Source organism: Canis lupus, chromosome 14 (genome assembly GCF_011100685.1).
Source record: "Canis lupus familiaris isolate Mischka breed German Shepherd chromosome 14, alternate assembly UU_Cfam_GSD_1.0, whole genome shotgun sequence".
NCBI classification, from domain to species: Eukaryota; Metazoa; Chordata; class Mammalia; order Carnivora; family Canidae; genus Canis; species Canis lupus.
Window position 1 is genome coordinate 13,061,446 of NC_049235.1, and position 19,123 is coordinate 13,080,568.

General features: G+C 36.3%; 1 protein-coding gene across 3 annotated transcripts in view; it reads right to left on the bottom strand.

Annotated features, from left to right (window-relative positions):
* ELAPOR2 (endosome-lysosome associated apoptosis and autophagy regulator family member 2) overlaps nucleotides 1-19,123 on the bottom strand; it is a 170,852-nt gene that overhangs the window by 10,509 nt on the left and 141,220 nt on the right. For 2 of the 3 annotated variants that reach the window (XM_038556669.1, XM_038556668.1), the window contains exons 17-21: nucleotides 18,558-18,654; nucleotides 17,774-17,875; nucleotides 8,266-8,392; nucleotides 2,465-2,643; nucleotides 1,263-1,428 (exon numbers count right to left, since the gene is read on the bottom strand). In XM_038556669.1, the coding sequence (XP_038412597.1) occupies nucleotides 1,263-1,428; nucleotides 2,465-2,643; nucleotides 8,266-8,392; nucleotides 17,774-17,875; nucleotides 18,558-18,654 (671 nt within the window). The remainder of the gene's footprint in view (nucleotides 1-1,262; nucleotides 1,429-2,464; nucleotides 2,644-8,265; nucleotides 8,393-17,773; nucleotides 17,876-18,557; nucleotides 18,655-19,123) is intronic. The other variant, XM_038556670.1, reaches the window with a different exon arrangement.

The window sequence follows — 19,123 nt, forward strand, 5'->3', positions numbered from 1 at the left end:
TAAAGCCAAGCTTGGGGAACTGGTATAAATGCTGATACCCTGGCTTATGCTGTGAGCACTTAGCTGTGCTTTGTCCCTGACCAGGAGTCTTGTGCCTCCTAAACTGTCCATGAAACAGTAGAAGGCTCATTTGTTATTATCTTGCAAGTAGGGCAAAATTTCAGTTCTTGGTGCTGAATATATATTTGTTACTCCATAGCAAAAACATCCCTTCTGAAGTACCGCAGTGAAAAAAAAAAATTAACCATTAGCAGAAGGGGAATATGGCTTATTCATTTTGTTTTTAAATGATTCTTTATATATTTATGTACTTAAATTCAGAGAGTAAAAGAAAATAGTGACTAAGACATTTTTAATAAATGTAATCTTTTGTCACTTGTTCTTCCTGCTGAAAATCATTTGAAACACATTTTCTTTCTTCTGTTTCATTCTATTTTTAATGGTGAGTGGAGGTAAACTGGTAATTTCTCATATTTTAAGTCAATAGTGAAGAATGTCAATAAAATGTGTTTACAAATAATATTTAAGACTAAATGTTAATCTGTTTGGATATCGTCATCATTTCAAAGCTGGCAAATGTGATGGCATCTGATAAGGTACATTTAATACTTCAAGAGTTTATATAAGTTTTACTTTTTCTCTGTGAAAAAACCTTGTTACAAAAAAAAACCAAAAAGAGAAGTATGAGTAAGTAAGATCTTTTTTCAACCTAAAATTTTTAATATTAGAAAATAATATATTATCTTTGTAAAAATCCAAATATTATACAAATGTACTACTTCGAAAACTAAAGACTGCCATTAGTTACTCCCCAAAGTAGCCACTGTTAATAGTCTGCTTTGTAAAGACTAACATAAATGAATCTTTAATAGAGGTAATAGTCTCTGTGTTGCTTCTACTTATCTTGGACCTATTGACATATATATGTCCATTTTTAATAGCTGCACAGTTGCACAGTATTCCATTACTTTGATATATGGAAATTTCTTCTCTGCTCCTTCTTCATGGTGTGTAAGGTTGTTCCTACTCTGTTAACCAGAAAAAAGAAAGAAAAAACAATGCTGCAGTGGATATTCTTTTTATCTGTCTACCTATCTATCTATCTACCTATCTATCTCCATCCTTGTGTACTTCTTTTTAATTGGATAAATACCCATGGAGATAGAGATACCTAATGATAGGGTTGCATGAATGCTATTAGGTTAATATGACCACTCGTTGATAAATGCACAGTAGTACAAGATTAAAATTCTGCTCTTTACCTTTGTTGCCAAGGATTTAAGTTTTCCCAGTAGTGACTGTTTATTGGAATATACAACTTCTTCCTCATTGTCTTCTCCTTCCATGATAGCACAACTGTCTGCAGCTGGGAGTTCACACTCTTTTGAGTTAGTTGTCATCACTAATTTGGAATATTTGTACTCCAGTCTAAGTAGGGGTAAATAAATAAAACGGCTGCTTAATACAAATTAATACTTATTTTAGGTGGTCATACACCAGACCATTAAATGCTTTTGCAGTATAGTGGCTCCACTAATAAATTTCCCTCACCTATCACTAAAGTACTATGTGTTCTCATTAATCTACCATCTACACACAAATCTTTTTCAGGATTTTAGAGAATTGTGGCAGTATAGTTAACTCTATCAATTATTTTACATTGAATAAATTGTCCAATTATGAAGAACTTTTGAAAAACAAGAGAAACCTTGAAGAACCTGAATGCATTTTCTTAGTTTATAAATATTTGCAAGCTAAGGCACTGTATGATTTTCCAAAGTTTAGTTCATAAGAATGAAAATACCATATAGGTTAAGTGATGTGATCCTTACTGTTTCTGTATATAACATACTCCTTCCTAGTCACTACCTCAGGTATTATCATTGTCTTGAGATATTGCAATATAGAACTTTCAGAGCCCTGTAGATATGTAAATCATTTTAAAAGAGTCAAATCTCATAACAGATCAATATACATTCAGGAGATAGATTCAATAGTCAACCCTAGATTACTAAAGTCCTGGAATAAATAAAGGTCTTTTTGCCTAAATACTTAATCTGTTTTTTTTTTGCAAATATCTTTCCACAGAAACTGAAAAAGGAATATTGGAGCAAGAAGACACAACACTGTCAGGAAAAGAAAAATAGATGCAGAGTGAGAAAACCTGACCTCTGATCTCAGCTCTGCTCCCATCTACCTGAATAACCCGGAGACTTCATTTATATCTGTTTTATAACAAATGGGTCAATGGGTCTAATTCCATCACCTCTAACATTCTATCATCTATTAGCAGAATAATAATCATTTCTGTTTCCTTTCTTAAAAGTCTTTCCTATAACTCCCTCATAAAAGTTTCTTGTCTGTCTGAGAAAAACTATTGGATGTAATAATAATTAGTTCTAAAACTTTTACAACAAAAGAGATCCTTCAGTTCTTACATGGGCACTCCAATGAGGTTACTTACTTCTTATTCTTTTTCCAGAAGTAGCAAGTTAGAGCCACCAGCAAAACTGCGGTGAAAGCTCCCACACCTGCTCCCACTTTCAGCCAAAAGTCAACTGTTTCACAGGTTGACAACTTTTTCTCAGGCAAAGAAATTCCTTTAATGCACCATTTAGGTTCATTCCATACATACAAGGTTTCCTTTAAAAAAGCACACACACATAGATGACATGTGAAATGAGATTCAGAAGGAAAAGGGTTCTGCTCTGTATTCACAGTAGGCAGAGACAGTTATTCAGCATTCATCTAATAGAAGCTCCAGAAAAAGAAGAAAGAGAGAAGAGAATGAGTAAGGAAATAATGAATGAAAACACAACAAAACCAAGTAAGAACATGGATCATCGGATCAGGAGGGTCAGTACATGCTGAGGAAGTTGAATAAAAATTACTCTGTATAGATGCACCATTTGGGCTTTATTTCCTCAAATCTGATGTTTTTAACTGAACGTTTAGGTCGTTTAATACAGTTAACTGGAATGAGTTTCACCTACCCATGTTATAGGTCCATTCCCCCACCAAGTGTCTCCCCTGAGAAGAAGGGCAAGCTCTGGACCCAGGATATTCAGGCACACAATTACTGGCAGGCTTTGGTAACTGGTGTTGGGGTAGGCATACAGACTACACCCTTATTTCCCATCCACTGGTCTAGGTTATCACTGCCCACAGTAGGTCCTCATTCTTATCCTCCCACAGCAGATGTCTCAGTGTTGTTAGGCAATGTTTTTCAAACTGCCAGTTGCAGTTAACCAGGGAATAATAAAATCAATATATTGCATATCAACCATGAATTTTTTTCAAATAAATAAATCAAATAACACTAACCGGAAATGAAAATTGGAATCAGTGCATATTTCCCTTTATATTTCAACAAATACAATGACCAGTATTATATCCACTGATGTTCAATGACATGGAACGCTCAATTTTTGATCACTGCATCTGATTAAATTTTCTGAAGGTCACTTTAACAACACCCTAACAAAACGATAACCCCAGAATGTGTACTTTTATTGTATACATATACACATTTCTGCAATTAAACATGAAGTACAAGAGGATGGTATTTATTTTAAGGAAAAGTTTCAACCAAGTTTTGGATAAGAATTCTCAGCATGTTTTTTTTAGAAAAGACATTAGTAATTGAAAAAAATTTTTTTACTGCATGACAACTGTAACATTTTCATTAAGTTTAATGTAAAAAAACACTTTTAAAATGGGTCACATTATTTTTATAAGAATGAGATGAGAGGGACGTGTGGGTGGCTCAGCAGTTGAATGTCTGCCTTTGGCTCCGGGAGTGATCCCAGTCCCAAGATTGAGTCCCACATCAGGCTCCTGCGAGGAGCCAGCTTCTTCCTCTGTGTCTCTTCCTCTTTCTGTGTGTCTTTCATGAATAAAAATAAAATCTTTTTTTATTTTTTAAAGATTTTATTTATTCATGAGAGACACAGAGAGAGAGAGGCAGAGACACAGGCAGAGGGAGAAGCAAGCTCCTGGCAGGGAGCCCGATGTGGGACACTCGATTCCGGGTCTCCAGGATCACGCCCTGGGCTGAAGGTGGCGCTAAACCGCTGAGCCACCAGGGCTGCCCCAAAAATAAAATCTTTTTAAAAAAAAAAAGAATGATATGGGAAATGAGGGGCATGTTCAAATACAAATGCTACATCTCTAAGTGTCAATAATGACAATAAAGAGAAAAATGTTAAGTCTAGTCAGCAAATGTTAGCTTCATTTGAAGGGCATTCTAACAAATGAAGACCGTGCAACACTTTACATGATCTCATCAAATGTGCAACAGCCAGTGAAAATGGTAAAGCTCTAATGTTGAATGACAGTCATAAGCAAAATGTTAAAACTTCAAATTAAAGATACTTGTAAACCGAGAACACTTAACTTTTCCATAAGCTCCTTAAATTATTTTTTAAGATTTTATTTATTCATGAGAGACACAGAGAGACAGACAGACAGACAGAGAGAGGCAGAGATACAGACAAAGGGAGAAGCAGGCTCCATGCAGAGAGCCTGGCATGGGACTCAATCCCAGGTCTCCAGGATCAGGCCCTGGACTGAAGGTGGCACTAAACCGCTGAGCCACTGGGGCTGCCCCAAGCTCCTCAAATTGTTAAATAAAAAAAAAAGATCATGCTATTGGCAAAATCTCTGTCATTCTGTAACTATTAATTAGAATGCCTTATCCCCTCATCCAGTCACAGGTCATTGTCAAGGGAGAAAATGGCTGACTCCATAGCTGAAAAATTTATTCTTCCAGCATGCTGGGATATTTTGCAAACAGGGTGAGATAAATTTGATGAGAGGCTTAAAAATATCCCTCTTAGTGATAACACAGTATTTCTTCAAATCTCTACAACTGCATGACATTTAAAATTAATGCTTACTACATACTGAGAACCTAGGAAAGATTTCTAAGATCCAATTTGATAAGAGCACTTTTCCCATGAGTTGTGCCACTCTCTTAAGTTTACAACCCTCTATGTGGAGGACTTGGTGTGTGTAAATTTAACTTCATACACATCTGGGTTAGGTGTATTTATAGAATTGGGAAAATATACTCCAGTCAATACAGAGTGAAAATTGTATTGTAAAGGATGGAGCAGGAAAAAGGACAGAAACAGTGTACTTGTTAAAAAAAAAAAAAAAAAAATCAAAGGATACCCACAGCAATATTTTGCCATCACCATATTTTCTCTCATGAGGCTTTTGGCATCCAAAGAAATCTATTTGCTCACAAGTATACCATAGTCCTCCCCCTTTACCTGCAGTTTCTTCTCTCTGTGGGTTCAATTAGGAAGCAGATGATCCTCCTGGTTTATCATCAAAAGGTCAAAAGCAGCCTAATGCCACGTCATATGCCTACATCATTCCCCTCACTTGATTGCATCATGCAGGCATTTTATTATCTCATGTCATCACAAGGGTGAGCACAGTACAGTAAAATATTTTGAGAAAGAGACCACATTCACATACCTTTATTACTGTATATTGTTGTAACTGTTCTACTTTATTATCAGATGTTAATCTCTTACTGTGCCTAACTTAGATATTAAACTTAATCATACGTACATGTGTATGTACGTAAAGGGAAAAACAAAGCATATACAGTGTTTGGTACTATCCATAGTTTCAGGCATTCACTGGGGAGTCTCGGCACATATCCCCCATGGGATAAGGAGGGTTGGTCTACTGTAATGGAAAACAATGAAAGCTGTCATTTGTGTTATATAAAGCTTACTAAAGAGTAGACGTTTTAAAATATTTTATTCAGAGACTGGAAGTAAACACCCATTTACTATGTCATACCCATTTGTTTTGCTGTTGCAACTAAATACACTAAATTCCATGAGTCTTGGAATAGCATTTATATTTTTCTAATTGAAGCCTGATCTCATTTGGTAAATATTTTCAAAATCAATATCTAAGTATAACAGAAATATACACTTAACTATTTCTCAAGTTAAATTTGGAACTATAGGAGGGAAACTATATATTTCAATATGACAAACTCATCAAAGTGTTCCTAAAGATTGTTTTTAAGGCAAAAACAAATATTTAAAAAGAATCACCTTGTAACGGTCTGTTCCAAACATTCTTGTGACATGCTGAACAGAATTTTTTCAATAAAGAGAGTTTGAATGAAATTAGAGAAATTATTGCAACCTCATGGTCTTAACCTTCTAATCATTACTTTTCAGAAGAGAAATGTTGAATACTAAAAAATGTTTACACAAAAGGTCATCCAACTTTTCAAAGCCCTTGAGTTGAACTTGGTGGCCAAAGAATGGAACACATCCATTTTTCATTTATTCTTTTTTTTTATTTTTATTTATTTATGATAGTCACAGAGAGAGAGAGGCAGAGACTCAGGCAGAGGGAGAAGCAGGCTCCATGCACCGGGAGCCCGACGTGGGTTTCGATCCCGGGTCTCCAGGATCACGCCCTGGGCCAAAGGCAGGCGCCAAACCGCTGCGCCACCCAGGGATCCCCATTTTTCATTTATTCTTTAAAGAACGATAAGGTTGTCATAATTTTAGAGAAACGATAAAGAAGAATTTTCACTATGAGACATAAAATGTATATCATTGTTATTATGAAGACTAAAAAGAAACTTTTCTTTTTGGTAAGCCAAGAATTTTCATCTTTGACCCACATAAAAATGTTAAAAGAAACTGGCTTAACAGTGTACTAGATGCATGAGCAGCACTCTCCATGTATACTCTAAACCATAATAAGCTATCCACAGGCAAGCACACTTGATAAATTATATAAGACATTCCTAATATTTGTTTTAGTGTTATCCTTTTGGGAACTTTTCCTGTTTTTTATTCAATTATTTCATAAAAACACATTTTATATTACCTTTATGCTTAGACTTCATCATAAGTTACGAAAATAAGTATTGTTCTATGAAATTTAATTTCATTTTTAGGCATACTGCTATGTGGGAGTACTAGCTTTGCTGTACAATATATTTCTTACTACACCTTCATTGTCTCTAAAGTTTGAAAACCCCTCTTTAGAGAATATTTCCCTGTTTTTTTTCCTAGAGGTGAACGCTTCTGCTTCTATGACTCTGAATGCAGGAGATTAGGTAGGACATTCTGACTTCGTGTACTCTTGCCCTCTGACCTACCAATGAGATGCTCCTCCAGATTTTCCTGGACAGAACAGCACTCCCTCTCTGATCCCCTGATGCAGCAAGCATTCTAGCATACTCCCCACTCCAGGAGACTGAACATCACACCTATTCCATTTGCATCCCAGTTTTCAGAAATCTCACCAGAATCTGACTCTCTGATGCCAAGTCCCCAATAATGTTACCACTACTAGCAGTGATGTATTATCATTTGTGTTCTTTTATTGTCATTTCAATAGATTTCAAAGAGTTTGAAGTAGTAAGTCCTCTTGAAGAAGGAAAAATTTGTGTTTTCTATATATTACTCAAAACTAGTACAGTGAGGTGAGAGCTCTCAAACACTGCTAGTAGAAGTGCAAAAATGATACCACCAAAGCAAGTTAGTAATATGTATCAAGAACCTTAAAAATGTCTCCTTAGACCCAATTAATCTCTTTCTCATAAAAAATAATAAGGAAATAATCACATTTCCAATAAGGATGTTCATTATAGAGTTATTTACAAAAAGACTGTTCTCAAGTTTTTCTCAGATATCCAACAGGGGATTTATTAAATTCCAAAATATGTATAATAGAATATTTGTTAGTAACTAAAAGTCATGTTTTCAAAAAAATTTAATGACAAGAGAAATAAATTAAATGAAACCACCAGTGGTGGTGACCTTATGGAAGAATTGGCATCGGAGAGTCAGATTCTGTTGGGATTTCTGAAAAGTGGAATCAGGATGAGATAGGCCTGATGTTCAGTTACATGCTTACTCTTTAGGTACAGTTTAGTGAATCACTTAAGCCATCCCCATCTTAATTATACCTTTAACTGCATTATATAACTCACATCTTGGTTTAATGATACCATTTCTTTATAATCCAGATAAATATCAATAGCCTACAACTCCCTTGCACAATTTATTTTCCCCAATGTCACTGTATACCTCCAGTTACTCTAGCAGATGGGAGTCTACCTCCCAAACTTGATTTTAAATGCATATTAATGTAATATTAACTATAAGCTTTACCATGGTTTTGGACCTCAGTTTCCATGATTTAAGTGATGCCAGACTCATCAATTTCTCTTCAATAATATAGTTCTGCCTAGATAGATTTGTCACTTACCTGAAATCCTCTCTTACAGGCTCCCTCAATCTCATGGAAGTCATGCTCTGTGCACAGAGGGCAAGCTTCAGCACTCTCCCACAGAAAATAGAATGTACATCCATCACAGGTGCCTGCTGGGCACTTGCTGAAATAAAAAATGAAATGACAGCTCTTATGACACATTCAATCAAGTCCAATCAACATTTGAGTGCCCACTGCATACTGGGAAGCAATGTGCAGGTACTGACAAAACAAACAAAAAATCTAACGGAGATAAAACCACACCTTCGCATCTATTAGGATGGCTAGAATAAAAAAGACAAATAACAATAAGACTTGTGAACATGTTAAGAAATTAGAAACTTTGTACACTGCTAATGGGATGGAAAAAGATACAGCTGCTTTGGAACAAGCTGGCAGTTCCTCAGATCATTAAAAAGAGTTACCACATGATCTAGTAATTCTACTTTTAGATGAAAATCCAAGAGAAATAAAAACATATGTCCACATAAAAACTTGTACAGGAATGTCCATAGGAGCATTACTCATAAGAGCCAAAAGGTCCACCAGCAGACAAAGAGATAAACACAATGTGCTATAACCATTCAGTGGAATATTACTAGGCAATAAAAAAGAAACATAGAACTGATACAACTTGGATGAACCTTGAAAATACACTAAGTAGAAGAAGCCAATCTTCTACTAATATATAGAATATAAATTTTCTGCTAATATATAGAATCTTCTACATATAAAATATAAATTCTATATATATTCAATACATTAAATGATGCTATTTTTATGAAAGCCCAGAATAAGAAAATCTATAGAAATAGTAAGTTAATGGTTGCTTGGGCTTGAAAGAGAACTAAGGTGATAGCTAAAGGGCATAGGGTTTCTTTTTAAGGTGATTAAAAGCTCTTAAAAATGACTGTAGTAAAAAAAAAAAATGACTGTAGTGATGGTTGCACATATCTATGAATATACTGATAACCACTGGCTTGTCTGTTTTAAGTGAGGCAAAGTATATGGCATGTGAATTATACCTCTACAAAGCTATTTTCTAAAAATTTAAAGGAGAGGCATAGATACAGAAAAAAAAGCTCTAGGAAGACTTCTTGGTGGAAGGGATGCCGAAGACACGTCTAAAATATCCAGTAACAGAAGACAAAGGAAGAAAGCAAGGGAATGCCTGCTGGAGGGATAAAATGATAGAGAAACTGGAAGGGATTTACAAGCTGGTCATTATCAGAAAAGCTTCAAGAGCAGGGCAGTGAGTGGCAGCTTCAAGAGCAGGGCAATGAGTGGCGCTAGGCATATAGGTAGGACCTAGGTGGTAGAAAGGAGAAGCCATATCTGTCAGAAAGAATGTACTTAGGCAATGGTTCCAGGAACAGAATGATGAAGAGGACCATGGTCTAGAGGGTTAGGGGCAGGGGGGAAGAGTGGTGGAGAAACGGGAGAACAAAATTGCCTAAAGCATAAAAACAAACAAAACAACTATCAGGTCAACAAACAGCTCAGTGACGCAAATGACTCTGCAAACCTAGGTTTCCTCAGCCTGAATGTGACTTCTTTTAAGAGGTGGTGACCAACACCACTTGATGACCACAGATGGCGCACAGATGTAGGTGCAGGATCACACTGTACCAGGCGAGCCTGAATGGAGATTTTTGAAACTCTACCTCCTGGTGCATGGGCATGGCTCAAAAATTAAACTGCTGTTACTGTGTACAGAATCCTTATTGATTGAAGCAGGAAGCTATTTGAAAAAGTTCTGGTGGGAATGGCTGTTTTGTTCATGAATTCATTAAAACTAGGAGAATACTGTTCTCTTTATTCGTCTATTATACTTCCTTCCCTTAAGTTAAGCTGTGTAAATACAAGGCAGTATTCTAAAAACCTCCTTTAGACCTTAGCTGCTGCTGAGTACAGGTGTCCTGAAACACCTAGGGCAAAAAGATAGACACAATAAAAGGGAAACCCCCAAAACATCCCTTTTTAAGTTTTAACTTCAGATGCCTTTCTGATGATATGCCATCTAAAACTATAATTTTCGGTCTACCAGTAGAGTAAAATTTCTTATTCTTAGTATCTATTCCAAGAGCATCCTATAATATGAACAGTAAAATTAAAATCTACGTGCCTAAAAATTGACTACATTTTTATATGACTCCTTCCAAATGTCTGCATGCTAACACTGGTAGGATGAAAATAAAAGCATAGTTCTCTGTCATGTGCTCAGAAACAGAGGCCCAGTACTGTTAGAGCTAAGAACAGTGATCAGTGAGGACTCTGGAAAAATGGCTTAACTCTTACCAGCCTTGACTTCTGTTTGTAAAAGGGAGTAAAGTATATTCAGACCAAGAGACCAAAAGAAATTTTTAAAAAAGTAAGTAGAATAGATGAAAACCATGCCACTTAAAAAGTTATCACTACTTCCCACCTTCCACATCAGTAAAACCAACTCAAAACTGCACCTTTGGAAAAAAGTTGGTTAACCAATTAGAAAAGCTCTTTGAGAACACAATTATTTGCATAACAATCAGTTGAAACTTTAAAGGTAATTAATTTTTTGATCATTTAGCAAAAATTACCAATATACTTTCCTGCACAATTCTCTCCTTCCCAAATTATTTTATCTTTCCAACACAGGGGCATTTTCAAGGGCAATGAAAATAAAATAAAAGAGTAAGTCTGGTAAAGTGAGGGAAAAAACCTCAATAAATAAAAAAGAAAGGGGGAAAATTAATTAAAGTTGCAAAAAGCTCTGAAGAGAAAACTCGGGTTACAATTCTGGCTGGACTTGCAAGAGATTCTGTATTTCTCCACGAAGGACTCAGCACGCCCCACCTTCCCACCCCTCCACTGTTTCATATTTGTAATTTAGTGGAAGTGAAATGTCTGTTTCCCTGCTTTCACAGGGTGATTATAAAGGACAAAATGAGAGAACAATTTGGGAAAGTTTCAAGAGCTGCAAAATATAAAAGACTATTAACAATGCACATCACTTTCTAAAGAACTGGAAGAACTACAGAAATGGGGAGAAAAATCAAGACATTGATGTAACTTATAAAGCTGCCATTAAGTGTCAAAATACTGCAGTGATTCACTGCCTTTCCCTGGTAAACTTCGCTTTTTAAAATATACTCTTAGGTTAAGAGTAATTTAGTTTAGAATCAATTCTTTAATTCTTTTAACCCAATGAATCATTTAAAATGTGGAACATCCAAATTTGTTCTTTGTTATAAACTCGAGTTTCACAGTTTGAATCAGGCCTTTCCTATGAAATGACAAGGATGTAGGAAGCAGTACTAATTTCAATAGTGCTTTATAAAATGAAAATAGGAAACAAAAGGATGCAAGAGAAAAAAACACAAAAATATTTTCTTCTACTAAGAACAAAAAAGCCAGTATTAAGAGAGACAAACGCTTTCTTGCCAAATATGTAAAATCCTTTTCCCTTTGATGACCTATATCAGCATCATCTTCATCCCTCCCTCATTGGCTTTTTAAAGGTGTCACTACTTGTACTGCTTTTATAATTTTTTATCTATAAGATCCCCCATAGAAACCAGCAAGTAGGTGTCTGAAGAGCAGTACATGACTCTTGGATAGTTTGGGAACACAAGGCTAGAGTTGCACAGGGTGACCCCGTGGCTGTGAATTCTAGAGAGAGAAACCACCATCAACTCAAAGGACAACCAAGTACACCCTAATGTGGTCTTACTGTTAATAAAGAAGACTTCCCAGTTTCCTTATTTTGCTTCTGGGATTGCCTTACCAATCAGGATAGCACTGGAAATGTGTAAGAATTCAGACAGATCTTTTTAAAAGTAATTTCTATCCCAGATTCTAAAATGGGATACATACTCTGGGAGTGGGGGGGAGTGGACTGAGCTATATGAGTTATTAGTATCCTCCTTTAAATGAATCATCTTACCTGAAGCAAGATCTCCTTGGTGCATACTATAAATTCATAGACAATAATCTTATTCTTATGAACAATTAATTACAACCCAATACTTAGTATTCTGTTAATGATCTGGATAGTTGATAAAGCAGGGTAAACTTGTTTTTGCCTAGATTATATCCAAACTCCAAAGTTAAAATAAGTTCATGTACAGGGATGCCTCAGTGGCTCAGCGGTTGGGCGTCTGCCTTTCGCTCAGGTTGTGATCCTGGGACCCGGGATCAAGTCCCATATCGGGCTCCTGCGAAGAACCTGCTTCTCCCTCTGCCTATGTCTCTGCCTCTCTCTCTTTCTGTGTCTCTCATGAATAAATAAATAAATCTTTAAAAAAAAAAAAGTTCATGTAAATTGTCAGTATGTTTCTGACACTCTGGATCTTAAGAAATTGGGGGGAAAAGCTATAGTTTTAAGCATCTAGAACTTTTCTCATTTGTTGTCAGAGCACAATTGTTACGCGGATTCTTTCATGTGAGGCTTTTCTGGGTTTCTTGGGGTTTCCCAATCTCAGAGTTCCAAGACTGGCATCTTCTAGCATGGTGATGCTCTCTGATCAGCTGCTGGTAACTCTTCTCGGCTTTGGCTTCTGAGAAATCTCAGCCTTTCTCTGCTGAGAAGGCCAATGGACAGAAAGCCTTCTTGTATGGAGTCCATAAAATGGCTTTGAATCTTGCTCCAATTTTGTTTGTCCTGAGGCTGAAGAGTATAAATCACCTGTGACTGAGTTTGAACATAAGATTTTTTTGACCCATACCTCTTAGATCCAGGGATATAAAATTCTACCAGTCTCCTGTGAAAATCCCCCTTTTTGAAGATTCTCCTTTGAGTTAATTACCAAAAACCAGAATCTGATCCAGGCCTATAGAAACTCCACTAGCTGGCACTCTTCAGTCCCTTTTATCTATAGATCTGCAAAATCTGTCAAAGTTTTATCATCCTTACTTCAAAATGGATCCTTAAACTTGATGAATGCTCTGTGATATTTTTATGCCATGTCCTAGGATTACTCATTAGTGTTGGAACTGTATAATTTTAAAAATCCCCTATCTGAATTTTTCCATTTCTTGATCATAATGGATTTTTACTTATGCTCATAGTGCTTTTATATGCCTCTTCACTTTTCATTGTTCTAGGAACACAGCTTTAATCTTTTAAATTCTATTGCCTTTGAATTTACCTTGTACAGATTTAGATATCTATTATCTGTCCATAAATGGTTCAGAGGAAAAAGAAAACAAGGAATCCATTTAACCAATCATTATCCTCTGGCTCTTACCAACTTAAAATGGATAAATTCTTTGGCTTCAACAGACCTCTCCCAAAGACCAAAGAAAACACTTAACATCCTCTAAGTCTGGTGATTTTGACAGAGAAAGTCTAAATCAGAGCCTGTGGAATAAAGCCCAGGCATGTTCAATATCTGAATGCTATCAGGACAGATCTCTGAGGCATCCCTTTTGTGAGATATAATATTCTCAGAGGCTATGGTTTTTCTTTCTTAATGGGCAGCAGTCCCCTGTCCACTTGGCCCTGAACCATCCACCAGCCTGACTCTCTGAAGCTGAGGCTACACTTAGGATAGAGATGAATGTGGATTTTGCAGGAGATCTTGACAAAAATAGTTTTAGACTAATTTATAAGCAGTTAAATATAGTTATAAATTGAGAGAAAGAGAGAGAGGACAGTGATTTTTCCTCTAACTCACACCATTACTAAAGACAACCTCATTGGAGGAGGATGACTCATTTTTAGCAAGAAACCAATAACTTGCAGACCAATTGAGTTATCCCCCAGATACACAGGATGTTTGCTTCTTTTCTTAGTGTCTCTTTGTAAATCTCTTCCCATGAAGAATCACAGGGGAAGGTGGCAAGATGAAAACATGATGGTAAGAAAAGAACAATAGACATAGGGCATCATTCTACCTTGACAGTGCCTCCACAGCTACACAGCCTGGGTCCTCAGTGCTCCCCAACGTGTGAAGTCAATGGGTCTGACTCATGTCTCTCATGTGCTAGGACAGTTCCATTATCAGGGGAAAAAATGGTTCCTTTTGCCTATTTTCTAATAATGCCTTTTTATAACCTTTCCAATCACAGAGTTATCTCATGTATTTGAAAGAACACTTTGGACACAATGCTTAAGTCTATATTTTTCCTACTGAAAGAAGAACCTTAAGAAAAAAAGAAGAAGAAGAAGAACCTTAATTTTTCTAATCACCTGGGATCATGACTGGAGGTTTGGAAAATTTCTTAGGCAGAGGCTAGAGGGCAATCAGTTGAGGGCTATCAGCAGTCTATTTTGTGAGAAATTCACTCGCTGGCCAAGATATGAACTGCACCAGGTAATCCCCACAAGTCCACTCTGGCTCTCAGATTTCTTCTGCCACAGATATCATACTGCAAAGTTTTTACCTAAAATGTATCACCCACACACCACCACCACCACCACTAGACACTTTGTGGAATTAGAAACCAACTGCATTTGCCAGACCAAACAGACAGGATTCAGTTTTCCAGTTGCAGACTAGTAGGCGGCCCTGTTAATTTCCTATTCCCTCTAAATTTCCTGAGATACATAGAGAACATACATTGCCCCTTTTCTCCTGTCCATCCACTCTCTGTTAAGACCTCTTCATTTTCCCAGGGCTAAGGGTTTTGTGACATTTCACAGGGCTTCAGAGCCCCAACCAATATCACTACTACTCAAGTCTCCTTTGCCTAGTTTGCCAAGATGCTTGGCCAAGAGAGAATCCTCTGGGGGTGGCATCCCTTCCAAACTGCCAAAGTCTGCTTTCTGAGACTTTTTGGTCACAGCATAGGAGATTTTTCAAGGCAAGTGCCTGGTTAGCACCTTCCTCCCTCTTTGGGAGATCTCAAAGCTCCCCAACTCCACCCCCAAAATTGCAAAGCAAATACTCTTCAAAAGTAGCCTGAGAAACCAGTGAGAAACATCTCCTTACTTTGAGTGGGAAATCTCTATTCAGCTCCAAAGCTAAAAAAAAATCTAATTACTTCAAAACAAGCTGCTGTTTCTCATGCTCTGATCCCAGAGCTCCCCCTTGTGACCCAATGGAGAACTGATTCAAGCAAGAACCGAAGGTTATTATTAGCATGCAAGGTTGTTGGGTTCAGGCAGTTCCCTAGAGCAGTGGTCCTCAAACCTCAATGGGCATCATCATTATATATAAAGTTATATCCAATATGAGTTCAGGACTACATTGTAGGCTAAGACCAAGCTAATTTCAAGCTAACCGAAATGAGTTTTTCAGAAAACTGAAATGCAGAACAAAGTTTGAGAATTTGTCTAAGAAAAAAAAAAAAGAAAGAGAAAAAGAAAAAAGAGACACCAAGCCAAATCCCCAAAATACCAAAATGTGAATTAAGATTAGTAGTTCCACAGGGCACCTCAGTGGCTCAGTGGTTGAGCATCTGCTTTCAGTTCAGGGCATGATCCCAGGGTCCGGGGATCAAGTCCCACATGGGGAGCCCGCTTCTCCCTCTGCCTGTGTCTGTGTCTCTGCCCCTCTCTCTGTGTCTCTCATTAACAAATAAATAAATCTTTTTAAAAAATTAGTAGTTCAAGAATTTTAATATGCATCACAATTGTATTGTGTTTTTTTAAATAATATTTTAAGTAATCTCTACCCTCAATGTGGGGCTCAAACTCACAACCCTGAGATCAAGATTCGCCAGCTCCACCAACTAACCCTCCAGGCGCCCCAGAATTGCCTTGTACTTTAGAAAAGTATTCCTCTGCTCAACACTCAAGAGATTCTTTTGGTTTCAGGAAAGATCTAGAAATTAATTTTAATTTATAAAGTAGAAACCCTGAAGTATTGTGCCACAGGTGATCTTGAGAAACCCTAGCAAAGACAGCTAAGTTCTGTAAGTAGAACAAACTGCTAGAGGTCAAAGGAAAACTTATCTTTCCTTTCCTCACAAGGAAAAAAAAAATCAAGTTTCTAAATGTTATCATTTCACATCATGAGACTATTTTTTTTATTACCTTGAAAACCAGAACCCACCTTGGGAAAGTGAGAGTGATATACTTTGAAAAGGACAGACCTCATCTTTAGTCATATTATCTGCTTGAATCAGAGCCCTAGAGGCGGCTTTGGAAGCCATTCAGGGAGACTCCATGAAGCCAGACTCAGCCAGGTTAGCTGCTAAGTCTGAAAAAGGACATTGTAGGTGCTACCATAAATAGAAGAAGCATCTGAACACAAAGCTCTATGGTGGGATAGTAGGGAATAATTAAAGAAACCCTAAACACACCTTCTCATAAACAAAGTGTGGTTTTCTGCCTTGACTCTAGCTTGGATGCTGGCACAGGTATTCTCCACCACATGATGCTCTTAAGCCTCAGGCTCCTTCTCTCTCTTTCACTGATGTCTATTATCTTTTATTATGTTCTCCCCTCATCATATACTTTTCTCACCTTGAAAAGGTGAAAAGAAAAAATTATTCCTAAATCTATGAGAATCAGAGAAACACAGTTGGTGAGAGGTAAATATTGGTGTACTTTTATGACCCAAAGTAAATCCACAGTATTGTTACCACTGCAAATATTTTTAAGATGCCCAAGTAGTTGACACAATGCTTAGACCACTGATTTCCAATACTGCTGTGACATAAGCAGTATAGCTTAAAATTTCCCAAGGGTTATCATGAAACTATCAAAAACAAAGTCAATCATTTTATTTTAAAAAAATATACACTTTTGAAAGCTTGATGGAGAAAAACCCGCAAGTCAAACTGTGATCCAAAGGTACCTTAACTCTACACAAAGATTACAAATAATCTACATACAGAACAATGAATAAGTGTAAAAAATGAAAATCAGCAGACATTTAAGTGTCACTTACACCAAGAAAGCAGTAGGTATGTTGACAGTTTGTAGTCCACGAAATTGCTTATGTTCTCCTAGTGTTCCCACCCAAGTGGACTTTATTAGTCAGACTGAGATTGTGGAGAGCTGTTGCCTCAATGCCAGCAGGGTAAATGAACGGTATTATGTATTCAGCAGATCAGACTCTACTTTGGTGATTCTGGCACCATTGTCAGAACATGGAGGAGTTTGAAAGGGAGCATGCAAATTATCTACCCAGGCCCCTTTGATCTTACAGAGAAAGAAACCATGATTCAGTGGATAGATTACTTCCATCTAGATCACCCAAGTAGTTCACTGTTGATGAAGAACTATAAGCCAGGTTATATATAACCCAGCTTTTAATGGAATTGGGTCTAAACAGAATGAATAAATATAATGATATAAACACAATAATTATATAATACTTAAATAATTTTCAAGACAATTAGACACTCAGACAAACAGGATGAGAATATGTCATTGAGGAGACTGGGAAGTAATGAGATTGGCAAAGACCTATTCTTAAGAGATGTTCAGCACATCCCCACCACAAAAATCGACATATTCTGTTCTCTTTATGCTTTGCATTCATAGAGAGTATGTTTTAAAATAGTAAGATTTTGGAGAGTTTTGCTTCTTCACAATAAATACAAATGTGAAATAATCACATAGTAATAAGAATACCTGGGGACTGAAATCACTCCTGCTCCTGGCTTAGTAGGATTGCACCTCATTTTCACAGCAGTTGACCGGCCATTAACACAAGACGTTGTAGTTGTAGAAGACCTATTGCAGGGCAAATGTCATTTTACAGAACAGACGGGACACAAATCACAAAGACATAAATATCCTGTGTATAACTGTTCCCACACTCTATGCAACAATGAAAAAGAAAAACGTGTCCAAGTTCACTAATTTGGAATTTTAATGCAAACTGAGCTCATTTACTTTCACTGCCTAGGAAAAGTTAACTATTTTCTCAGATAAAGTGCTAAGCTATTATCAAAGTGTTTAGTCAAGTTACCATAATCATAATCAAAGTCATAATAAAAAAAATTTTTCAAAGAGAGATAAGTTGTATCTACTTTTGCTGATGTTGAGATGTGTGAATTACAAATACTGCCTGGAAAAGGAAGTAGAGTCTAATATATATATATATATATATATATATATATATATATATATATATATATAAAATATATGTATATAATATAGATAAAATATATAGAAAAACAGGAGCAGATAAAATAAAAACAGAAAAATATATATAATCAGAAAAAGATATATATTTATACATATCAGAACTTATGTAACACTTACAAAATAGTTCACATTTCCTACTTTATACTAAGTCTTCTATTTAAGAACCAATCACTGAGTATCTATGAAGTATATGCTACTATGCTAGGCACCCTGAGGAGACATTGTTTTGACTAAAATAGTCAAGAGAAGCAACATCTTCACTTACTTATAAAAGAAATGCACATCTGGTATTTGGCTAGGGGGAACTGGGAACATATCTTCTTTTATATTAATATTTTGCAATGTAGTTTCAACTGTCACTCCTAGATGACAATAAAAAGAAGCTATTAAGAAATATCGAAAAATTAGGTTTATTTAGTCTCTGTGTATCTGAATATAAACAGCTTTATTCTGATACTGTCATTTGACCAGAAATATTTTATTAAATCCTTGTATTCATGGTAAGATGAGGAACCATTCTAAATTCTATAGAATGAAAAAGAGTCTACTCCCTAGCTCTGTAATTTTGCTTAAGTCATTTCACATCCCTGGGTCTTATGTCCTAATTCTATAAAATGCATGAAATAATTGAGATGATCTCTGAAGCCCCTTCCAGCTCTAACATTTCAACATCCTAACATTATTTAAATTCTCAGCTTCTGATGAGTTTTGTTGCACAAGCTGGGCTATTCTGTTAATACAGCTTTTCAATAAATACAGACATATATGAGAAAATAAAAATCCTTGTGCCCAATAATTTCCAGAAAGTAACTCCAAAGTTTGCTTAATCTA